The sequence below is a fragment of the Bos grunniens genome, chromosome 9 (genome assembly GCF_055505025.1).
Source record: "Bos grunniens cultivar Pamir isolate PY7600 chromosome 9, Bosgru_T2T1.0, whole genome shotgun sequence".
In the NCBI taxonomy this organism is placed as follows: Eukaryota; Metazoa; Chordata; class Mammalia; order Artiodactyla; family Bovidae; genus Bos; species Bos grunniens.
In genome coordinates, this window is record NC_141173.1 from 82,292,399 (window position 1) to 82,311,810 (window position 19,412).

Genomic DNA, 19,412 nt, shown 5'->3' on the forward strand with positions numbered 1-19,412 from the left:
CTTCATTAGTGTTTTAGAAAAAAGTTTTATAATTAGGATAAATAGTTTTTATTAATGGATAAGTATGTGGAGGAATGGGACATCTTGCTGAAGAAAGAAAGTTATGACCTAGTTTTTACAGAGTTAGAAGGCCAAAAGAACAGGAAGAATGGTATTTCTGTATGCTGCAATGGATGACCTGTGTTCTAATACAATACCATCTGGCAGATGTGAGAAGAAATCATTTAAATCAACAGTGTCTCTAATGAGCTACCATCTGATTCCTGTTAATCAAGACTTCCTTTCTCAAACTGTCTTCCCATGGTTTCCATGACCCTGTTCTCTCCTGCTTTCTCCTGGCTTATCATCATCATCTTCTTGGCCCTTAAATATGGAGTTCCCTAGGGATCATCCCTGTACTTCTCTTTCCATGACCTCTTCCCTGGCAATATCATGCCTTTACATCACTCTCCAAACAAAGCCTACATCTGTGTCTCTAGCCCTGACCTCCCTTATTTCCATCCTGCTGGCTGGATGACTCTATCTCAGACTCAGTATTTCCAAAGCTGAGGTCATTTTTCTTACAAGATGTCCCTTCTTTTTGAATTATTTCTTTCTCTCCATAGTCCTATTGTCTTTTCAGTCCCTGAGCATTCTTCTCTCTGTCACCTCCTAGTATCCCCCAAATCCAGTCATCATCTTATTGATTCTTTGGCCACAGAGTCTCTCATTTCCTCTTTCCTTTGCATTTCAGGTCTACACCGTTAGCCTTTTAACTAAAATCCCACTTTCCATCCCCACTGCTATCTGTTCATCCCTCCTCAGCTTTGTCACATGAATCTTCTACAGTGCCATCCAGGTTCTTCCTGCTCAATGTCCTCAATTGCTCCCCTTATTTGTATAATAGAGATTAGCCAGATGGTTAGTCTAATATAAAATATTCCCCATGATCAAACTGCTTTTTAATGATCTTTATATTTTAAATATTTATGTTTTATGAATTTATTGATTTGGCTACACTGGGTCTTAATTGAGGCATGCAGGACCTTTTTTTTAATTGATCTTAGTTCCTTGACCTGGGATCGAACCTGAGCCCCCTGCATTGGCAGCACAGAGTCTTAACTGCTGGGCCACCAGAGAAGTCCCTGCTTTTTTAATCTTTATTCTCAACTCCAGATGAACTGAAAGGCAGTAATATGAAACAAAACTTTTTTCCAGAATTCCACAATGGTTTGCTTTTCCAACTTCATTTAAAGTAATTTATGGGCATACCTTCTCTCCTTTTCTGTGCTGGACCCATGTATAGTTTCTCTCAATATCCCCACAGAGTTGCATATAGCAGGTGTTTGTTTATTGAATGAATAATTGGTCCTATGGTGGAAACTCAATTCTCATTTAACCCATACACCCAACAAGTAATTATTGAGAACCTTATTGTGGGTCAGGCACTTTGAGGCATTAGGACAGAGTGGGCACAGTTTTGTATTTCTCTCTTTTTTTTTAAAGATATTTTGAGTTTATTCATTTAATTTTGAAAACACTATAATAATTGAATTTTTTTAGAAAAATAATAGCAAGTAGTGAATATATTATTGTGGTTCTTCACTTATTTTCTACTACATATAAAATGTTTTCTGTGAGTATTCTTCGCAGGCCCCGTGAGAGCTTGGACACAGAGCACCACACCTGGGGTGATGCTTGTCATTCTCATGTGCTGCCTCATTGTAACGGCTTTGTCTTTCCTAGTTTGGACAAAGCCCACTGGTTCTACTTGGTCCACTTCATCCTCTTCTACTTCCTTTCTCTCGGGTAGTTTCCTAGCAAAGAGATTTGTTGAGAAAGCCATTCTCAGGAAAAAGTTCAGTTGCTCAGTCATGTCTGACTCTTTGAGACCCCATGGACTGCAGCATGCCAGGCTTCCCTGTCCATCACCAACTCCCAGAGCTTGCTCAAGCCCATGTCCATCGAGTCGGTGATGCCATCCAACCATCTCATCCTCTGTCATCCCCTTCTCCTCCTGCCCTCAGTCTTTCTCAGCATCAGGGTCTTTTCCAATGAGTCAGTTCTTCGCATCAGGTGGCCAAAATTGTAGAGTTTCAGCTTCTCAGGAAAGTTTACCTTAAATTCAGTGACTAGGCAACCCATTTCATACAGTTCATGATAAATTGGCATGCCTTCATTTAGCACACACGTGATCTTACATTCTAGTGGCAATCTTAAAGATGTTACCATTGGATTATTTGTGAAGCGTCTGCCTACAATTGGGAAACCCGGTTTCAATCTCTGGGTGGGGAAGATCCCCTGGAGAAGGAAATGGAAACCTACTCCAGTACTCTTGCCTGGAAAATCCCATGGACGGAGGAGCCTGGTAGGCTACAGTCCATGGGGTTGCAAAGAGTCGGACACGACTGAGCGACTTCACTTTCACTATACTAGAGTATCAGCTTTGTTTGTTGTTTAGTCACGTAGTCATGTCTGACTCTTTTGTGACCCCATGGACTGTAGCCTGCCAGGCTCCTCTGTCCATGAGATTTCCCAGGCAAGAATACTGGAGTGGGTTTCCATTTCCTTCTAAAGGGGATCTTCCCAACCCAGGGATCAAACCCACTTCTGCATTGGCAGATGGATTCTTTGGTGGCTCAGTGGTAAAGAATCCACTTGCCAAGCAGTAGGCGTGGGTTCAATCCCCCGAAGAAAGAAATGGCAGCCCACTCCAGTATTCTTCCCTGGGAAATGCTATAGACAGAGGAGCCTGGCGGGCTACAGTTCACGGGGTCACAAAAGAGTCGGACGTGACCTAGCACTAAACAACAACAAATCAGCTTTGTACTTAGTGCCTGATGGCTTTCTTTAGACATTAGTTTAATGATATATTAAATAATTGCACTCTGGTTGCCTGAGCATATGGAATTTATCTGTTTAGTGAAGTGAGAAGTCTGTGTTAGGAAAACATGGGTGAGTTTTACAAAGAATCTTCCTAAGAGAAGGAAGTCACTGGATGATGGGGGCAGAGTGAGGCTATCAAGCTATTGAGGTCTCCTCCACTTAGTCATTTCTTCTTGGGCAGGCAATTCCACGAAACTAACATAATGTGCTCTTGGATCCTATACAGATGGCAATCAGGAATTATTTCCCTGTGAAGTCTGTGGAAGACGCTTTGCAGCAGATGTTCTGGTAAACATAAAGACATTTTGTAGATGTGTTTCATTGGAGTTAAATGAACTGTCAAGTTAGTGAGGAGGCTGCAGTGGCAAAGATTAAAGACAGATGTGGAGGGAAAGCAAGGGGAGAAAAGTACATAACCTGTGGCTGGCAGGCCCCGAAGACACTTAGGTAGGTTGGTGCTGCCCCCTTCAAAAGGGAGCTTTTTAAATCTGGTCCTCTTACTGAAAGGAAGCCAGATAAAAGTGTCTTGGCACAGCTGATTGTCTCTTGAGAGGTTTTGGCTCTTTCACCTTTTCTATAAGCATCAAAAATTCAAATTTTAAGGCCAAAGCACCAGGGAAATTAGCTAGTCAAGAGGAATGAACATTGAATTTGGAGCATCTGGAAACTTGGCTTTTAGCCTCAAATTTGTCACTAATTCTGACAAGTCCTTTAACCTCCCTCTGTTTCCTGCTTTGCCACGTATAAAGACAACTCTCCAGTTTCAGGGATTTTATGTAATTTGAACAAAATGGGTGTTAGTCCTGTTCCAGGACCTAATTGTTAATTAAATTTAAGCTAACTGCATGTCAAGTCCCCTGATTGATGCCCATAAAGTTGAATAAAGGCTTGATTTATTTCAAAATTAGGCAAACAAACTTCGCATATTATGAAGGAGTTCCTGAGAAAAATGATTTTTTTTTTTTAAATCTAAGTAGATAATGAACTATTAGCTGGGACATTTAGATCAAAGAGACTTGTTTTCAAACTTAAAGAATTTGGACTATAATCCTGACTACATTTGGGGCAAAAGACTACCAAATGAGGTTGTAGGTTTTATTTCTCTGGGGAATTTAAAAATAGAATATCTGTTCTAGTTAAATGCAGCTAGAGTTTCCTGGATCTAGAAGGGGAACTCACAGGGCCTATTGTGGCCCAATAATCCCCCAGAGAGCTGCCTTTGCTAACCCAAGACTTCACCCCATGAGACTGGATTTGACACCTAGGGAGGTACCTTTGAAGAGAGATCACTAAATGCTAAGTATTCTTGAGTCCTCTTGAGTTTTACTTCGTTGACCTATTTCTAGGCTACAAAGAGCATTTGATCAAGTGATCTGCTCTTTCTCTTCTCCCCTTCAGTTTTAAAATGGTATGGCTTGTTCATCGCCAGGTGCAGTGATTTTCATGGATCCTGTATTTTTTGGGTCTGGACAAAGTAACTAAGTGATAGCTGTTATGAGTTCCATGACCATGAATGAAGAGTGCTTAGAGTGGAAGGCAAAGATTGGCATAATCCTTCAGTGATACAGTAACTTTATAAAGGCGAAACACAGGCAGTATTCTTGCCTGGGAAATCCCATGGACAGAGGAGCGGACTACTCTCCATGGGGTTGCAAAAGAGTCAGACATGACTTAGTGACTAAATCACAACTACAAACAACACAGGCAAAGCTCTATGTGCTGGTTCCCTGGTTTTTGTACCAGAAATGCTGAGTTTTTACAGGTCTACTGGCTGGAGTTGTTTTCTCTGCCAGTGGTCTTGTAAGTATTGTAATCAGTTCAGTTCAGTTCAGTTCAGTCGCTCAGTCGTGTCCGACTCTTTGCGACCCCATGAATCGCAGCACGCCAGGCCACCCCGTCTATCACCAACTCCCGGAGTTCACTCAAACTCATGTCCATCAAGTCTGTGATACCATCCAGCCATCTCATCCTCTGTCGTCCCTTTCTCCTGCCCCCAATCCCTCCCAGCATCAGAGTCTTTTCCAGTGAGTCAACTCTGCATGAGGTGGCCAAAGTACTGGAGTTTCAGCTTTAGCATCATTCCTTCCAAAGAATACCCAGGACTGACCTTCTTTAGAATGGACTGGTTGGATCTCCTTGCAGTCCAAGGGACTCCAACACCACAGTTCAAAAGCATCAATTCTTTGGCACTCAGCTTTCTTCACAGTCCAACTCTCACATCCATACATGACTACTGGAAAAACCATAGCCTTGACTAGACGGACCTTTGTTGGTAAAGTAATATCTCTGCTTTTCAATATGTTATCTAGGTTGGTCATAACTTTCCTTCCAAGGAGTAAGCGTCTTTTAATTTCATGGCCGCAGTCACCATCTGCAGTGATTTTGGAGCCCAGAAAAATAAAGTCTGACACTGTTTCCACTGTTTCCCCATCTATTTCCCATGAAGTGATGGGACCAGATGCCATGATCTTCGTTTTCTGAATGTTGAGCTTTAAGCAAACTTTTTCACTCTCCTCTTTCATCAAGAGGCTTTTGAGTTCCTCTTCACTTTCTGCCATAAGGGTGGTGTCATCTGCATATCTGAGGTTATTGATATTTCTCCCAGCAGTCTTGATTCCAGCTTGTGTTTCTCATGACGTACTCTGCATAGAAGTTAAATAAGCAGGGTGACAATATACAGCCTTGACGTACTCCTTTTCCTATTTGGAACCAGTCTGTTGTTCCATGTCCAGTTCTAACTGTTGCTTCCTGACCTGCATACAAATTTCTCAAGAGGCCGGTCAGGTGGTCTGGTATTCCCATCTCATTTAGAATTTTCCACAGTTTATTATGATCCACACTGTCAAAGGCTTTGGCATAGTTAATAAAGCAGAAATAGATGTTTTTCTGGAACTCTCTTGCTTTTTCCATGATCCAGCGGATGTTGGCAATTTGATCTCTGGTTCCTCTGCCTTTTCTAAAACAGCTTGAACATCTGAAAGTTCACAGTTCACGTATTGCTGAAGCTTGGCTTGGAGAATTTTGAGCATTACTTTACTAGCGTGAGATGAGTGCAATTGTGCGGTAGTTTGAGCATTCTTTGGCATTGCCTTTCTTTGGGATTGGAAGGCAAACTGACCTTTTCCAGTCCTGTGGCCACTGTTGAGTTTTCCAAATTTGCTGGCATATTGAGTGCCACACTTTCACAGCATCATCTTTCAGGCTTTGGAATAGCTCAACTGGAATTCTATCACCTCCACTAGCTTTGTTCATAGTGATGCTTTCTAAGGCCCCCTTGACTTCACATTCGAGGATGTCTGGCTCTAGGTGAGTGATCACACCATCGTGATTATCTTGGTCGTGAAGACCTTTTTTGTACAGTTCTTCTGTGTATTCTGTATTTTAAAGTTTAATATTATAAGTTTAGGTTTGCTCTAAAATAAATGACTTCATGAAAAATGTTTGGACACACTAAGGGAAAATGTCTTCATAACTTAAATGGAATTGATGTATTTTTCATTTGTCATATGGTTGTCCCAGTTGTTCCTTGCAGATGTTCTCAAATATTTCTTTGAAACCTCTCCACTCATTTTTTTCAGGACTTAAGTGGTTTGATTTGCTGTATGTAGAAAAGCAATCCAGTTAAATTCAATTTTGAAATGTTAAGTGGTAAGAGTTTTTCTGAAAAGGTTCCACTTGTATAAGAAGCTAAGTTTCCCCTTACTTTGCATACTTTTGTATGCAGAGAATTACTTCAAAAGGATGGAAAAACAAGGTTTTTGGGACTCAATTCCTGGATGATTTGCTTTTGGAATTTAGAAACAGTGAAGGCAGAAAACAGAATAGAAGAAGTAAAGAAAATTTCCTTGGCTTCAATGAGTACCTAGCCGAATATCAGAGATAATTTATTTCAATTTAAACTAGAAACTGAGTCTTCAACATTGTTTAATGCTTGGAACTATTCACTGAGCCCAAGTGGTAAAGTTAAATATGTAAAACTAAATTTTAAGTCAGTTTCTTTAGCTGTAGAGGCCTTTTACTGACCTTGCCCAAACACAATATCTAGTTATGTGTAACATGGGTGAAGAGAGCCAGATGGATTTGCTCTGCTGTGATTTGAGAGTTAGAGAATGAACTTGGCTCTGAAGGTGCAACCCAGTCACTGCAGTGGGGGCTGCTTGAGTACACTGAGCCATTACGAACTCTGTGATTGTACATGTTAAAAATTTTAATCCCCACTCCTTCTTTTCTAGGAAAGACATGGACCAATTTGTAGAAAACTCTTCAACAAAAAACGTAAACCTTTCAATTCCTTAAAACAAAGATTGCAGGGCACTGACATTCCCACTGTGGGGAAGGCGCCTCAGTCCAAGGTACTATCGATATCTTCCTTGCTGTTGTTGATTATGTCCTTCAGTACATGAAAGCCTCTTTCTGGCTCTCTGCTTTCATTTTTGCTTGATAGGGCAATGTAATGTCATGTAAGTATAATCCACCTTTACTGTTTTCTTTTTAATCATGCTCACTTAGATTTCCAAATGTATTTCAGATACTTTCCAGATGTGGCAGAAAACAAATCTCGTTTATATTTTCATTAGAGTAGCATTAAATCCAGCAATTAACTTGGAAGACAGTCACTTTTAAGGTTACATTTAAGTCTTCCTTTAAAGTTTTGTAATTTCTTTGTTTTTTGTGATTGTTATTTTGTATTTTCCCTCACTACTGTGACTTGAAAATTTTTATTACTGTGTTTTCCAAACCTCTTTTAGTGCTTTTGGAAAGCAAATTCTCTTTTTTCTCCAAATTTCACAGTTCTGTTTCTTGTAAATTCAAATCCCAGCTTTAAAAAAAAGATAATAGTGAGATATATAGCCTAGATTTAATTTTTTTTTATAGCCACAACCCGTGAGAAAATCTAACTGGAGACAACATCATGAAGACTTCGTTAATGCGATTCAGTCAGCAAAGCAGTGTACACTAGCCATTAAAGAAGGCCGGCCTCTCCCACCTCCACTGCCTCCGACCGTCAACCCAGGTGTGTGGACACTTTGGTTTGCTTTTGACATTTTACTCTTAACCAGTTGAGGCTATGCTTGATTTTTCGGCCTAGTCATTATGTCTTGCTTCCTCCTATATACTCTAAAATTTTAAACATTAGCAATTAAATTATATAAAAGTAATTTTACCATAAAAATTATCTCATCTTATTTTTTCAGTTCTGTATAAAGATTTTCTGTTTGCTCCTAACTTTAACATGAAATCACCACTGTACCCAACATCATGGCTCTACAGAACTACGGGTTCGTGTCCAGGTTGATGATAACGGAGCTAGGCAGAGCAGTTTAAGCAGTTCTGTAATAACTCCATAGTATCAAATACCCACAGCTCTTTTATTTTTTTGAGATCAAATTCTATAATATGAAAATCACCATTTTAAATTGTACAGTTTAGTGGCCCACAGCATTTTTACACTAAGCTTTTTATTTTGAACATTTTCAAATTACAGAAAAGTGGATGGAATAGTACAATGATGACTCATATACCTTCCACTTAAATTTGACAGTTTTGACATTGTCATATTTTCTGTCTCTTTCTCTCTTTTTCTGTGAGGGGGCAGAAAGATTTAAAAGTAAGCTTCAAACATCATAACACTTTATAACTATTTCAGCATGCATTTCCTAAGTACATTTCCTATGTAACTACAGTACTATTATCGCACTAAGTATTAATGTATCATATTTTCCAAGTTATGTTAAGAATGTCCTTTAAAGCTCTCTCCTCACCACTCAGCCACAATCCAGGATTCAGTCAAGATTTGTGCATCGTCTTTTATTGTCTCTTTAGTCTCTTTTACTCCTGCACAACACCCCTGCCAGCCCAGTTATTCTATAGAACGTTTCATGTACTGGATTTGTCTGCTTCTGGGCTTCTCTGGTAAAGAATCCTCCTGCAATGCAGGAGACCTGGGTTTGATCCCTGGGTTGGGAAGATTGCCTGGAGAAGGGAGCAGCTACCCATTCCAGTATTCTGGCCTGAAGAATTCCATGGACTGTAGAGTCCATGGGCTCGCAAAGTGTTGGACATGACTGAGCGACTTTCACTTAAGCCATATTAACGTGTAACTTGTTCTCCACCTCCTGTCTTTGTAAATTGGAGATTAGGACTACAGGCACGATTCAGTTCAGTTCAGTTCAGTTGCTCAATCGTGTCTGACTCTTTGCAACTCCATGAATTGCAGCACTCCTGGCCTCCCTGTCTATCACCAACTCCCAGAGTTCACTCAAACTCATGTCTATCGAGTCTGTGATACCAACCAGCCATCTCATCCTCTGTTGTCCCCTTCTCCTCCTGCCCCGAATCCCTCCCAGCATCAGAGTCTTTTCCAATGAGTCAACTCTTTGCATGAGGTGGCCAAAGTATTGGAGTTTCAGCTTCAGCATCAGTCCTTCCAAAGAACACCCAGGACTGATCTCCTTTAGAATGGACTAGTTGGATCTCCTTGCAGTCCAAGGGACTCTCAAGAGTCTTCTCCAACACCACAGTTCAAAAGCAACAATTCTTCAATGCTCAGCCTTCTTCACAGTCCAACTCTCACATCCATACATGACCACTGGAAAAACCATAGCCTTGACTAGATGGACCTTTGTTGGCAAAGTAACGTCTCTGCTTTTGAATATGCTATCTAGGTTGGTCATAACTTTCCTTCCAAGGAGTAAGTGTCTTTTAATTTCATGGCTGCAATCTCCATCTGCAGTGATTTTGGAGCCCAAAAAAATAGTCTGACACTGTTTCCACTGTTTCCCCATCTATTTCCCATGAAGTGATGGGACCAGATGCCATGATCTTATGCCATCATCAGTTTTCTGAATGTTGAGCTTTAAGCCACCTTTTTCACTCTCCTCTTTCACTTTCATCAAGAGGGTCTTCAGTTCCTCTTCACTTTCTGCCATAAGGGTGTTGACCTGCATATCTGAGGTTATTGATATTTCTCCCGGCAATCTTGATTCCAGCTTGTGCTTCTTCCAGCCCAGCGTTTCTCATGACGTACTCTGCATAGAAGTTAAATAAGCAGGGTGACAATATACACCCTTGACATACTCCTTTTCCTAATTGGAACCAGTTTGTTGTTCCATGTCCAGTTCTAACTGTTGCTTCCTGACCTGCATATAGGTTTCTCAAGAGGCAGGTCAGGTGGTCTGGTATTCCCATGTCTCTCAGAATTTTCCGCTACACATGGACATCACCAGATGGTCAACACCAAAGTCAGATTGATTATATTCTTTGCAGCCAAAGATGGAGAGGCATGATTAGATTGATGTTAATATGAATCCCTTATCAGATATAGAATTTTTGGATATTTTCTCTCATTCTGTGGACTGTCTTTTCACTGTGTTGATGGTATCCTTTGATGCACAAAAGTAATTTGATGAAGTCCAGTTTACCTATTTTTTCATTTTTTGCCTAGCTTTTCATGTCGAATCAAAAAAAGTATTGAAGTCTTCCCCCTGTGTTTTTTATTCTAACAGTTTTTATAGTTTTAGCTCTTATATTTAGGTCTTTCATCCAGGTAATTTTTGAGTGTGGTGTAAAGTAAAATCATTTGAAGTTGGATATCTAGTTTTATATGTGAATAAGTAACTTTCTCATCACTATTTGTTGAAAAGACTTTGCTTTCCCCATTGAATGGTTCTGGTGCTCTTATCAGAAGTCAGTTGACCATATATATGAGAGTTTATTTCTGGGCTCTATGTTCTATTCCATTTTTCTATATGTCTGTCCTTACACCAGCACCACACTGCTTTGATTACTATAGCTTTGTAGTAAGTTTTGAAATCAGGAAGTGGAGAGTCTTTTACGATTATTTTGGCTATCTGGAAACCTTTGAGATTCCATATGAATTTTTCAGATGGGGTTTTTTGCTGTTTCGAAAAATGCCATTGAAGTTTTGAATCTGTACATAACTTTGAGTGATGTTGTCATCTTAACCAGCAGCCTCCAACCTTTTTGGCAGAGGGACTGATTCTGCGGAAGAAAACTTTTCCATGAACTGGGGGTGGGGGTCATTTCAGGATGATTCAAACACATTACATTTATTGTGCACTTTATCTCTGATCTCACGCTACTGCAGGTCTCACAGGAGGTCCACAGCTCAGAGGTTAGGGACTCATGATTGTGCACTTTATCTCTGATCTCACGCTACTGCAGGTCTCACAGGAGGTCCACAGCTCAGAGGTTAGGGACTCATGATTGTGCACTTTATCTCTGATCTCATGCTACTGCAGGTCTCACAGGAGGTACTAGGCCACAGCTCAGAGGTTAGGGACTCACAATCTTACCAACTGTTGTTGTTCAGTCACTAAATCATGTCCAACTCTTTGCAACCCCATGAACTGTAGTACCCCAGGCTCCTCTATCCTCTACTATCTCCCAGAGTTTGCTCAAATTCATGTCCATTGAATCAGTGATGCCATCTAACTGTCTCATCCTCTGCTGCCCCTTCTCTTTTTGCCTTCAGCATTTCCCAGCATCAGGCTTCCCTGGTGGCTCAGATGGTAAAGAATCCGCCTGCAATGTGGGAGACCTGGGTTCAATCCCTGGGTTGGGGAGATCCCCTGGAGAATGAAAAGGCAACCAACTCCAATATTCTTGCCTGGAGAATTCCATGGACAGAGGAGCCTGGTGGGCTACAGTCCATAGGGTCACGAAGAGTTTGACACAACTGGGTGACTTTCACTTTCCCAGCATCAGGGTCTTTTCCAGTCAGTTGGCTCTTTGCATCAGGTGACCAAACTATTGGAGCTTCAGCTTCAGCATCAGTCCTTCCAGTGAATATTCAGAGTTGATTTCCTTTAGGATTGACTAGTTTGATCTCCATGCTGTCAAGGGGACTCCTCGAGAGTCTTCTCCAGCGCCACAATTTGATATCTCTTCAGCACTCAGCCTTCTTTGGGTCCAACTCTCACATCCATACATGACTACTGGAAAAAACATAGTTTTGACAGTATGGACTTTTGTCAGCAAAGTGATGCCTCTGTTTTTTAATACACTGTCTAGGTTTGTCATAGTTTACCTTCCAAGGAACTTGTGTCTTTTAATTTCCTGGCTACAGTCACTGTCCACAGTGATTTTGGAGACAAGAAGAATAAAATCTGTCACTGCTTCTACTTTTTCCCTTTCTCTTTGCCATGAAGTGATGGGACCAGATGTCATGATCTTAGTTTTTTTAAATCTTGAGTTGGAAGTCAGATTTTTCACTGTACTTTTTCATTCTCATCAAGAGGCTCTTTAGTTCCTCTTGGGTTTCTGCCATTAGAGTGGTATCATCTACATATATGGTGGTGGCTTAGTCACTAAGTCGTGTCTAACTCTTGTTACACCATGGACTGTAACCTGCCAGCTTCCTCTGTCCATGGGATTCTCCAGGCAAAAATACTGGAGTGGGTTGCCATTTCCTTCTCCAGGGGATCTTCCCAACCCAGGAATCAAACCCGGATCTCCTGCATTGCAAGCAGATTCTTTACCAACTGAGCCATGAGGGAAGCCCTGGTATATGATATTTGTCCTGGTAGTCTTGATACCAGCTTCTGATTTATCCAGCCTGGCATTTTGCATGCTGTACTCAGCATATAAGTTAAATAAGCAGGGAGACAGTATACAGCCTGTTCATATTCCTTTATCGATTTTCCAATCCATTTGTTTATGTCTTCTTTAATTTCTTTCAGCAATGTTTTGTAGTTTTTACTGTTTAAGTCTTTTGCTTCTTTTGGTTAAATTTATTTCTAAGTATTCTTTTGGTATTATTGTAAGTGGAATTGTTGACTTTCTCTTCAGATTGTTAGTGTATAGAAATACAACCAGTTTTTGTGTGTTTTTGACCTGCAGCTTTGCTGAATTTTGATTATTAGCTCTAACAAGTGGTTTTTGGTGTGGAATCTTTAGGGTTTTCTACGTATTAGTTTATGTCATTTGTGAAAGGAGATGTTTACATATTCCTCTTCAATTTGTATGTCTTTTCTGTGTTAAATCTTCTGGCTAGAACTTCCAATACCATGTTAAATAGCATTGGTAAAAGCAAATATCCTTGTATTATTTTCCATTGAGTATAATGTTAACTGAGGGTTATAACTGACTACTTAAAGCATGAGTAAGAGCGTATTATGGGAATTATAACATTTGGAAGTGAAATGTATGGCAATAACAGGATATGGTTGAGTGGGAAAATGAATATATATTGTTGAAAGGTTCTTACGGTATACATGAGTAGGTATAGTACTATCTGAAGGTAGAGTATTATATCATAAAGATGCCTATTAATAAGCCCTAGAGTAAGCATTCAAACATATTGACATATAGCTGATAAGATATTATGTAGACTGGAGATAAAATGGGAAAAAATTCAATTTAAAGAAGACAGGAAAAGACGAAAAAAGGAATAAAGACCAGGTGGGATAAATATAAATAGCAAAATTATAGATTTAAACCTAACCATATAGATCAGTTCAGTTCAGTTGCTCAGTCGTGTCTGACTCTTTGCAACCCCATGAATAGCAGCACACCAGGCCTCCCTGTCCATCACCAACTCCCAGAGTACACTCAAACTCATGTCCATCGAGTCAGTGATGCCATCTAGCCATCTCATCCTCTGTTGTCCCCTTCTCCTCCTGCCCCGAATCCCTCCCAGCATCAAGGTCTTTTCCAAGGAATCAACTCTTCACATGAGGTGGCCAAAGTATTGGAGTTTCAGCTTCAGCATCAGTCCTTCCAGTGAACACCCAGGACTGATCTCCTTCAGAATGGACTGGTTGGATCTCTTTGCAGTCCAAGGGACTCTCAAGAGTCTTCTCCAACACCACAGTTCAAAAGCATCAATTCTTCGGTGCTCAGCTTTCTTCACAGTCCAACTGTCACATGCATACATGACCACTGGAAAAACCACATCCTTGAATAGACAGACCTTTGTTGGCAAAGTAAGGTCTCTGCTTTTTAATATGCTGTCTAGGTTGGTCATAACTTTCCTTCCAAGGAGTAAGCATCTTTTAATTCATGGCTGCAATCTCCATCTGCAGTGATTTTGGAGCCCCCAAAAATAAAGTCTGACACTGTTTCCTCTGTTTCCCCATCTATTTCCCATGAAGTGATGGGACCAGATGCCATGATTGTAGTTTTCTGAATGTTGAGCTTTAAGCCACCTTTTTCACTCTCCTCTTTCACTTTCATCAAGAGGCTTTTTAGTTCCTCTTCACTGTCTGCCATAAAGGTGGTGTCATCTCCATATCTGAGGTTATTGATGATAGTTGCCTATAAATAACCTGAACACTTAAGATAAAATGCAGAGATTGTCAAACTAAATACTGAAGCAGAATCCAATTATATGCTTTCCACAAGAAACACTTTAAAGACACAAATAAGCGAGCCAGGAGATAACGAGATAGGGAGGTGAGCCAGATGGGTCTAGAGAGGCCACACCTTCCCTGAGGGACAGCTGCTCCTGTACGTGTATCATTTTGATCTAATTGACATCTGTAGCTATCATGTGATACACAGTGACAGCAGAATATAATTGTTATCAGGTACACATGGAACATTCAACCAAAATAGACCATGTGCCAGGACCACAAAGTAGATCTCAATAAATCTGAAAGGATTGAAGTCATACAGACTATGTTATTTGAGTACAGTAGAATTAAATTAGAAATTAATGATGAAAATATATCAAGAAAACTCTTGAATATTTGGAAATTAATAAATAATTTCTAAATACCCTATGGATCTAAGAAGAAATTACAAGAAAAATTAGAAAATATTTTGAACTGAATGGTAATGAAAACATACCAAAATTTGTGGGATTCAGCTAAAGCAGTGCTTAAAGAAAAGTTTATAGCTTTAAATGTTTGCGTTAGGAAAGGGGGAAGAGGTTTAAGTCAATTGCCTTAAACTTCCTCTTTAAAAAGTTAGAAAAAGAAGAACAAATTACACGTAAATTAAGTATAAGGAAGAAAATAGTAAATGTAATTCATCATATTAACAAAATATTTTTTTCAAGTATATGGTCATCTCAGTAGATACAGGAAAAGCCTGTACAAAATATAATACCTATACATGTTTAAAAAAGAAAAAAGCTCTTAGAAAGGTAGAAATAGAAGGGAACTTCCTTAATAAAGGACATCTCTGAAAAATCTATAGCAAACCTCAACTTAAAGGTGAAAAGCTGAACACTTTCCCACTGAGTTCAGGACAGAAGCAAGTATGTCCTTTCTGACCACTTCTGTTCAGCACTATCCTAGACATAGTACCCAATGTAATAAGAAAAAAAGTACATATTTTATACACACACACATAAATTTAAAGGTTGGAGAGGAAGAAGTAAAACTCTCCTTATTTACAGACAGCGTGATCATTAGGAGTAAATGTAGAAAATCTTACAAAACTACAAAAAATGCTACTGAAATTACAAGTTAATTTAACAGGCTTTCAGGATATAAAGTCAGTATACACAGGTGAGTTGTATTTCTATATACTAGGCATTGGAGAAGGAAATGGCAACCCACTCCAGTGTTCTTGCCCTGAGAATCCCAGGGACGGGGGAGCCTGGTGAGCTGCCGTCTATGGGGTCACACAGAGTCAGACATGACTGAAGCAACTTAGCAGCAACAGCAGCAGCAGCAGCAGGCATGGGTGGGTTAGTTGCTCAGTCGTGTCCAACTCTTTGCGACCCCGTGGACCACAGCCCACCAGGCTCCTCCATCCATGGAATTCTCCAGGCAAGAACACTGGAGTGGGTTGCCATTTCCTTCTCCAGATACTAGGCATAAACAGTTGAAAAAAATGAAATGAAAAATGACATTACAATCATGTAAAAAACATGAAATACTCATGTATATATTTAACAAAATATGTGTAAGACTTGTAAAATGAAAACCGGAGGACCAAAATTAATGGAGATATTTACCATTTTCGTGGTTTTGAAGACTCATGTATTGTGTTACAAAGTCAGTTATCCCCAGATTGATCTGTGAACAAAATGTAATTCCAAGGAAGATCCCTGTGAGTTTTCTTGCCAATAGGAATTGACCAGCTGATATTAAAATTACACAGAAATTCAAAGCCAGGATAGTTTTGAAAAAAGAATAAAATCGAGGACTAACCTATCTGATGTCAAGATTTAAAATAATATTACAGTAATCATGACAATTTGGTATTAGAATATCAACTGAACAGAAAAGAGAATCTAAATATAGACCTCCCCCCAATCAATTTGTTAATTGACTTTTAACAAAAGTAGTTCAGAGTGTGAAAAGAGAGTCTTATTAACAATTGATGCTGAGACAACTGGATATCAAAATGGCAAAAATGAATTTTGATCCTTATATGTACACAAAAATTCAAAATGAATCATTGACCTAACATAAGTGCTGTAACTGTAAGATTTCTAGAAAAAACAAACATCTTTGATCTAAGAATCAACGAAGATTTTTTAAGCTGGATACAAGATACAGTAACAATTTTTTTTAAAGGAAATTGATAAACTGGGCCTTGCCAACATTAAAAACTTTAGTTGTGAGAGATACCATTAGGAGAATGCAAAGGTGAGGTATAGGGCAAGAGAAAATATTTATAACACATGTATCTGAGGGAGGTCAAATATCAAGAATATTTAAAGAAATTTTATGACTTAGTAATACAACAACCCAATAAGGAAAAGGCAAGAGATGTATTTGAACAGAATGTCACAAAATAATGGTCAATAAGCACATGAAAAGATACTCAACATCATTTTTAACAGGGACATGTAAATTAAAACCACAGTGAGATACCAGTACACACCCACTTGAATGGCTAAAATTGAAGACTGACAATACAAGAGATGGCTAAGATATAGAACAGCTGGAACTCTCATATGCTGCTCCTGGAAGTCTAAAATAGTACAGTCACTTTGCACTGGTATTTTCTTAAGTTAAACATACAGTTACCTATACAGCAATTCCTATTCCTGACTATGCAAAAAATGGAAAACATGTCCTTGAAACAGACTTACACATTAATGGTCATAGCAGCTTCCTTTAAACAGCATAAACTAGGAGCAACTGAAAATGACCATCAGCAAGTAGATGGAGAAGCAAATTGTGGGATATCTACAAAATGGAATAGAACTGAACAGTAAGAAGAAAGTGTAACTATACATGTAGCACCGTGGATGCTGTCTTATAGTAAGATATACAAGGGCTAACACTCATCTTTAGTGACAGGAAAACAGGAGTCTGGGTTTGGTAGAATATTGACTGAAACAGGGGCATGAGGGGACTTTGGAGGTAATAAACTTGTTCCATATTTTGATTGTGTTGGTTACACAATTGAATGTATTTGTCAGAACTCAAATGGGTGCTTTTTATTGTATGTAAATTATTCCTCAACGTTCATTTTTAAAAGTAAAGAAAAAAGAAAATTCTCTTGGCAGTCCACTGGTTAGAACTCCACAATTTTGCTACTAGGGGTTCAGTCCCTGATTGGAGTACTAAGATTGTGCAAGCCACACAGCACAGCAAAAAATAATTAATTAAGAAGTAAAACAAAGTCACAGTGTAATACTATAAAAACCATCCAAAAAATCATCAGAACCTCAATACCAGAAAATACTCTTAATAACTGCTACACTTTTGCTAGGTGCTAAAGAAAATATGACTCGGAATAGTCTGTTGTCTTAAGATGTTCCATAGAAAGATCTATGGTTGTAATTTTGATAAGACTTTGGCAACAAGCTTTGTATAATAAAAGCATCTTTTATGAGAACTGCTTCCTTTTATAGCAGAAGCTGCAGGGTTGATGGCTACTTCTAGTTCTGTAGTTGAATAGTGAAAGCATGTCAGATGTCCCACTGTGTGAATTTCTCTAATTTCCACGTTGGATTTAAGATGTGGGGATTATTGTTTCTTTAAAATAAACAATTCCCTTTGTAAGGCCTCATCAAGTGTACAGTTTATTTTCCTGCCCTTTAAATTTTTATGCTAAAATATCGTTTTATAATTAAATTCTTCCCCATGCCCTTATTATAATTTTATGCACCAAGCAAAATGATTACCTCCAATAGCACATTTTCATTATGATCCAATTATTTTGATTGCACAGGGATTTTATATTAGCCCATATATCCTCCAGCTTAAATACTTAGAAAATTTATACAGACATAACTAGAGTTATTAATCATATGGTCTAGTATATATGAGTTTGGAAGTAATTTCCTTTTTTTTTCCCCAGCATGATTCCCTATTTCGTGGCCCAATTTTTTGACATGCGTATATTGTAATTCTTATGACTTAAGTGAGTTTGCAGTCATTCAACTTTCCAAGATTATGTGACAGCTTATGGGGCAGTGATATAGAATATTTACAATTGGGATTTTCAGTGAGTCCTGGGATATTTGCTCACCGTTTCACAGGGCTACATGTTGATACATGGGTATTCAACAAAATGCTTGCATTTTCAAAGATGCTTAATTTTCCACTTTAATCTTTCATGAGATCTGAAGTAAGACTTTAAAAATCATTATCTGTTGAAATAGCACATCATGATTTTTTGACATTATTGGCAGAGGAAGAGGAGACTGGATTGAGATGAGGGTAGAATGTGTAGCTCAGTCATGCTGTGTTCAAATTATTGTTGCAGGAAAAAAACCTCTTCCATTCTCAGTATGTTTGACCTTCTCTTCCTCTGCTCTTTTTGTTTTTTTTAATTTTTAAAAATTTATTTGGCTGTGCTGGGTTGCTGGGTCTTAGTTGCGGCATGTGGGATGTAGTTCTCTGACCAGGGCTTGAGCCCGGGAGCACTGCATTGGGAGCACGGACTCTTGGCCACTGGACCACCAGAGAAGTCCCTTCCTCTTCCCTCTTAAGCCTGGGCTTCAGGTTCCTCCTGTGGTCTCCTGGAGGACCTAGAGCTTCCTCCTTTCAGAGCATATTCCACAGAGTGGTAATTGTCTTCCTAGTCCTCTAGCCATCTCTGAGATTTTTGTCAGCAGGAAAATACACTTCAGCTTGGTTGTCTCCACAGAGGAATATAGTGAGTGCCAAATCCCTAGAAAGGTGCAATGAATGAATGAACAAGTCAGATTAAGGAAGCAACATGGTCACTGCCATAATCATTGCCTTTGACCAAACTGTCTCGCTTATGGTAGCAGTATCTCTGATATAAAGCGTATAAATTGTAACTATGCAGTTGGTAAAACTAAAGAAATAACCACTGAACCATGAACTCAATCCTAGATGGTTTTCTACACTATCGTAAATGAGTTCTGCATGCTAATGGCACTTTCTATTTTACTTTTCATAAGCAGTTTCTCCCTTGTTTGATAGTTGGAACACAAGCCGGCTGGGCCTGTTTCCTTCTAGTGACAGCAGGTTCCACTCGCCCACTGTGCCACGCCCCACTGTGGATTATCATAGGTAACTTTCACAACACCTCAATGGAATAGGTGATGTGTAGGTGCTGGGGAAATTGAAGCTGAAGGAGGTTAAGTAACGTGCCCAAGTGCACACACGAAACAGGTGAAGAGCTGGGGCTCAAAACCAGTCAGG

The 19,412-nt window shown here is 39.3% G+C and overlaps 1 protein-coding gene across 1 annotated transcript in view; it reads left to right on the plus strand.

Moving 5' to 3' along the window:
- Nucleotides 1–3,069: 3,069 nt before the first annotated feature.
- ZC2HC1B (zinc finger C2HC-type containing 1B) overlaps nucleotides 3,070–19,412 on the plus strand; it is a gene marked incomplete at its 5' end in the record, with an annotated part of 33,530 nt that continues 17,187 nt past the window's right edge. The window contains 3 exons of the mRNA XM_086316174.1: nucleotides 3,070–3,153; nucleotides 7,098–7,217; nucleotides 7,741–7,879. Of these exons, the coding sequence (XP_086172300.1) occupies nucleotides 3,070–3,153; nucleotides 7,098–7,217; nucleotides 7,741–7,879 (343 nt within the window). The remainder of the gene's footprint in view (nucleotides 3,154–7,097; nucleotides 7,218–7,740; nucleotides 7,880–19,412) is intronic.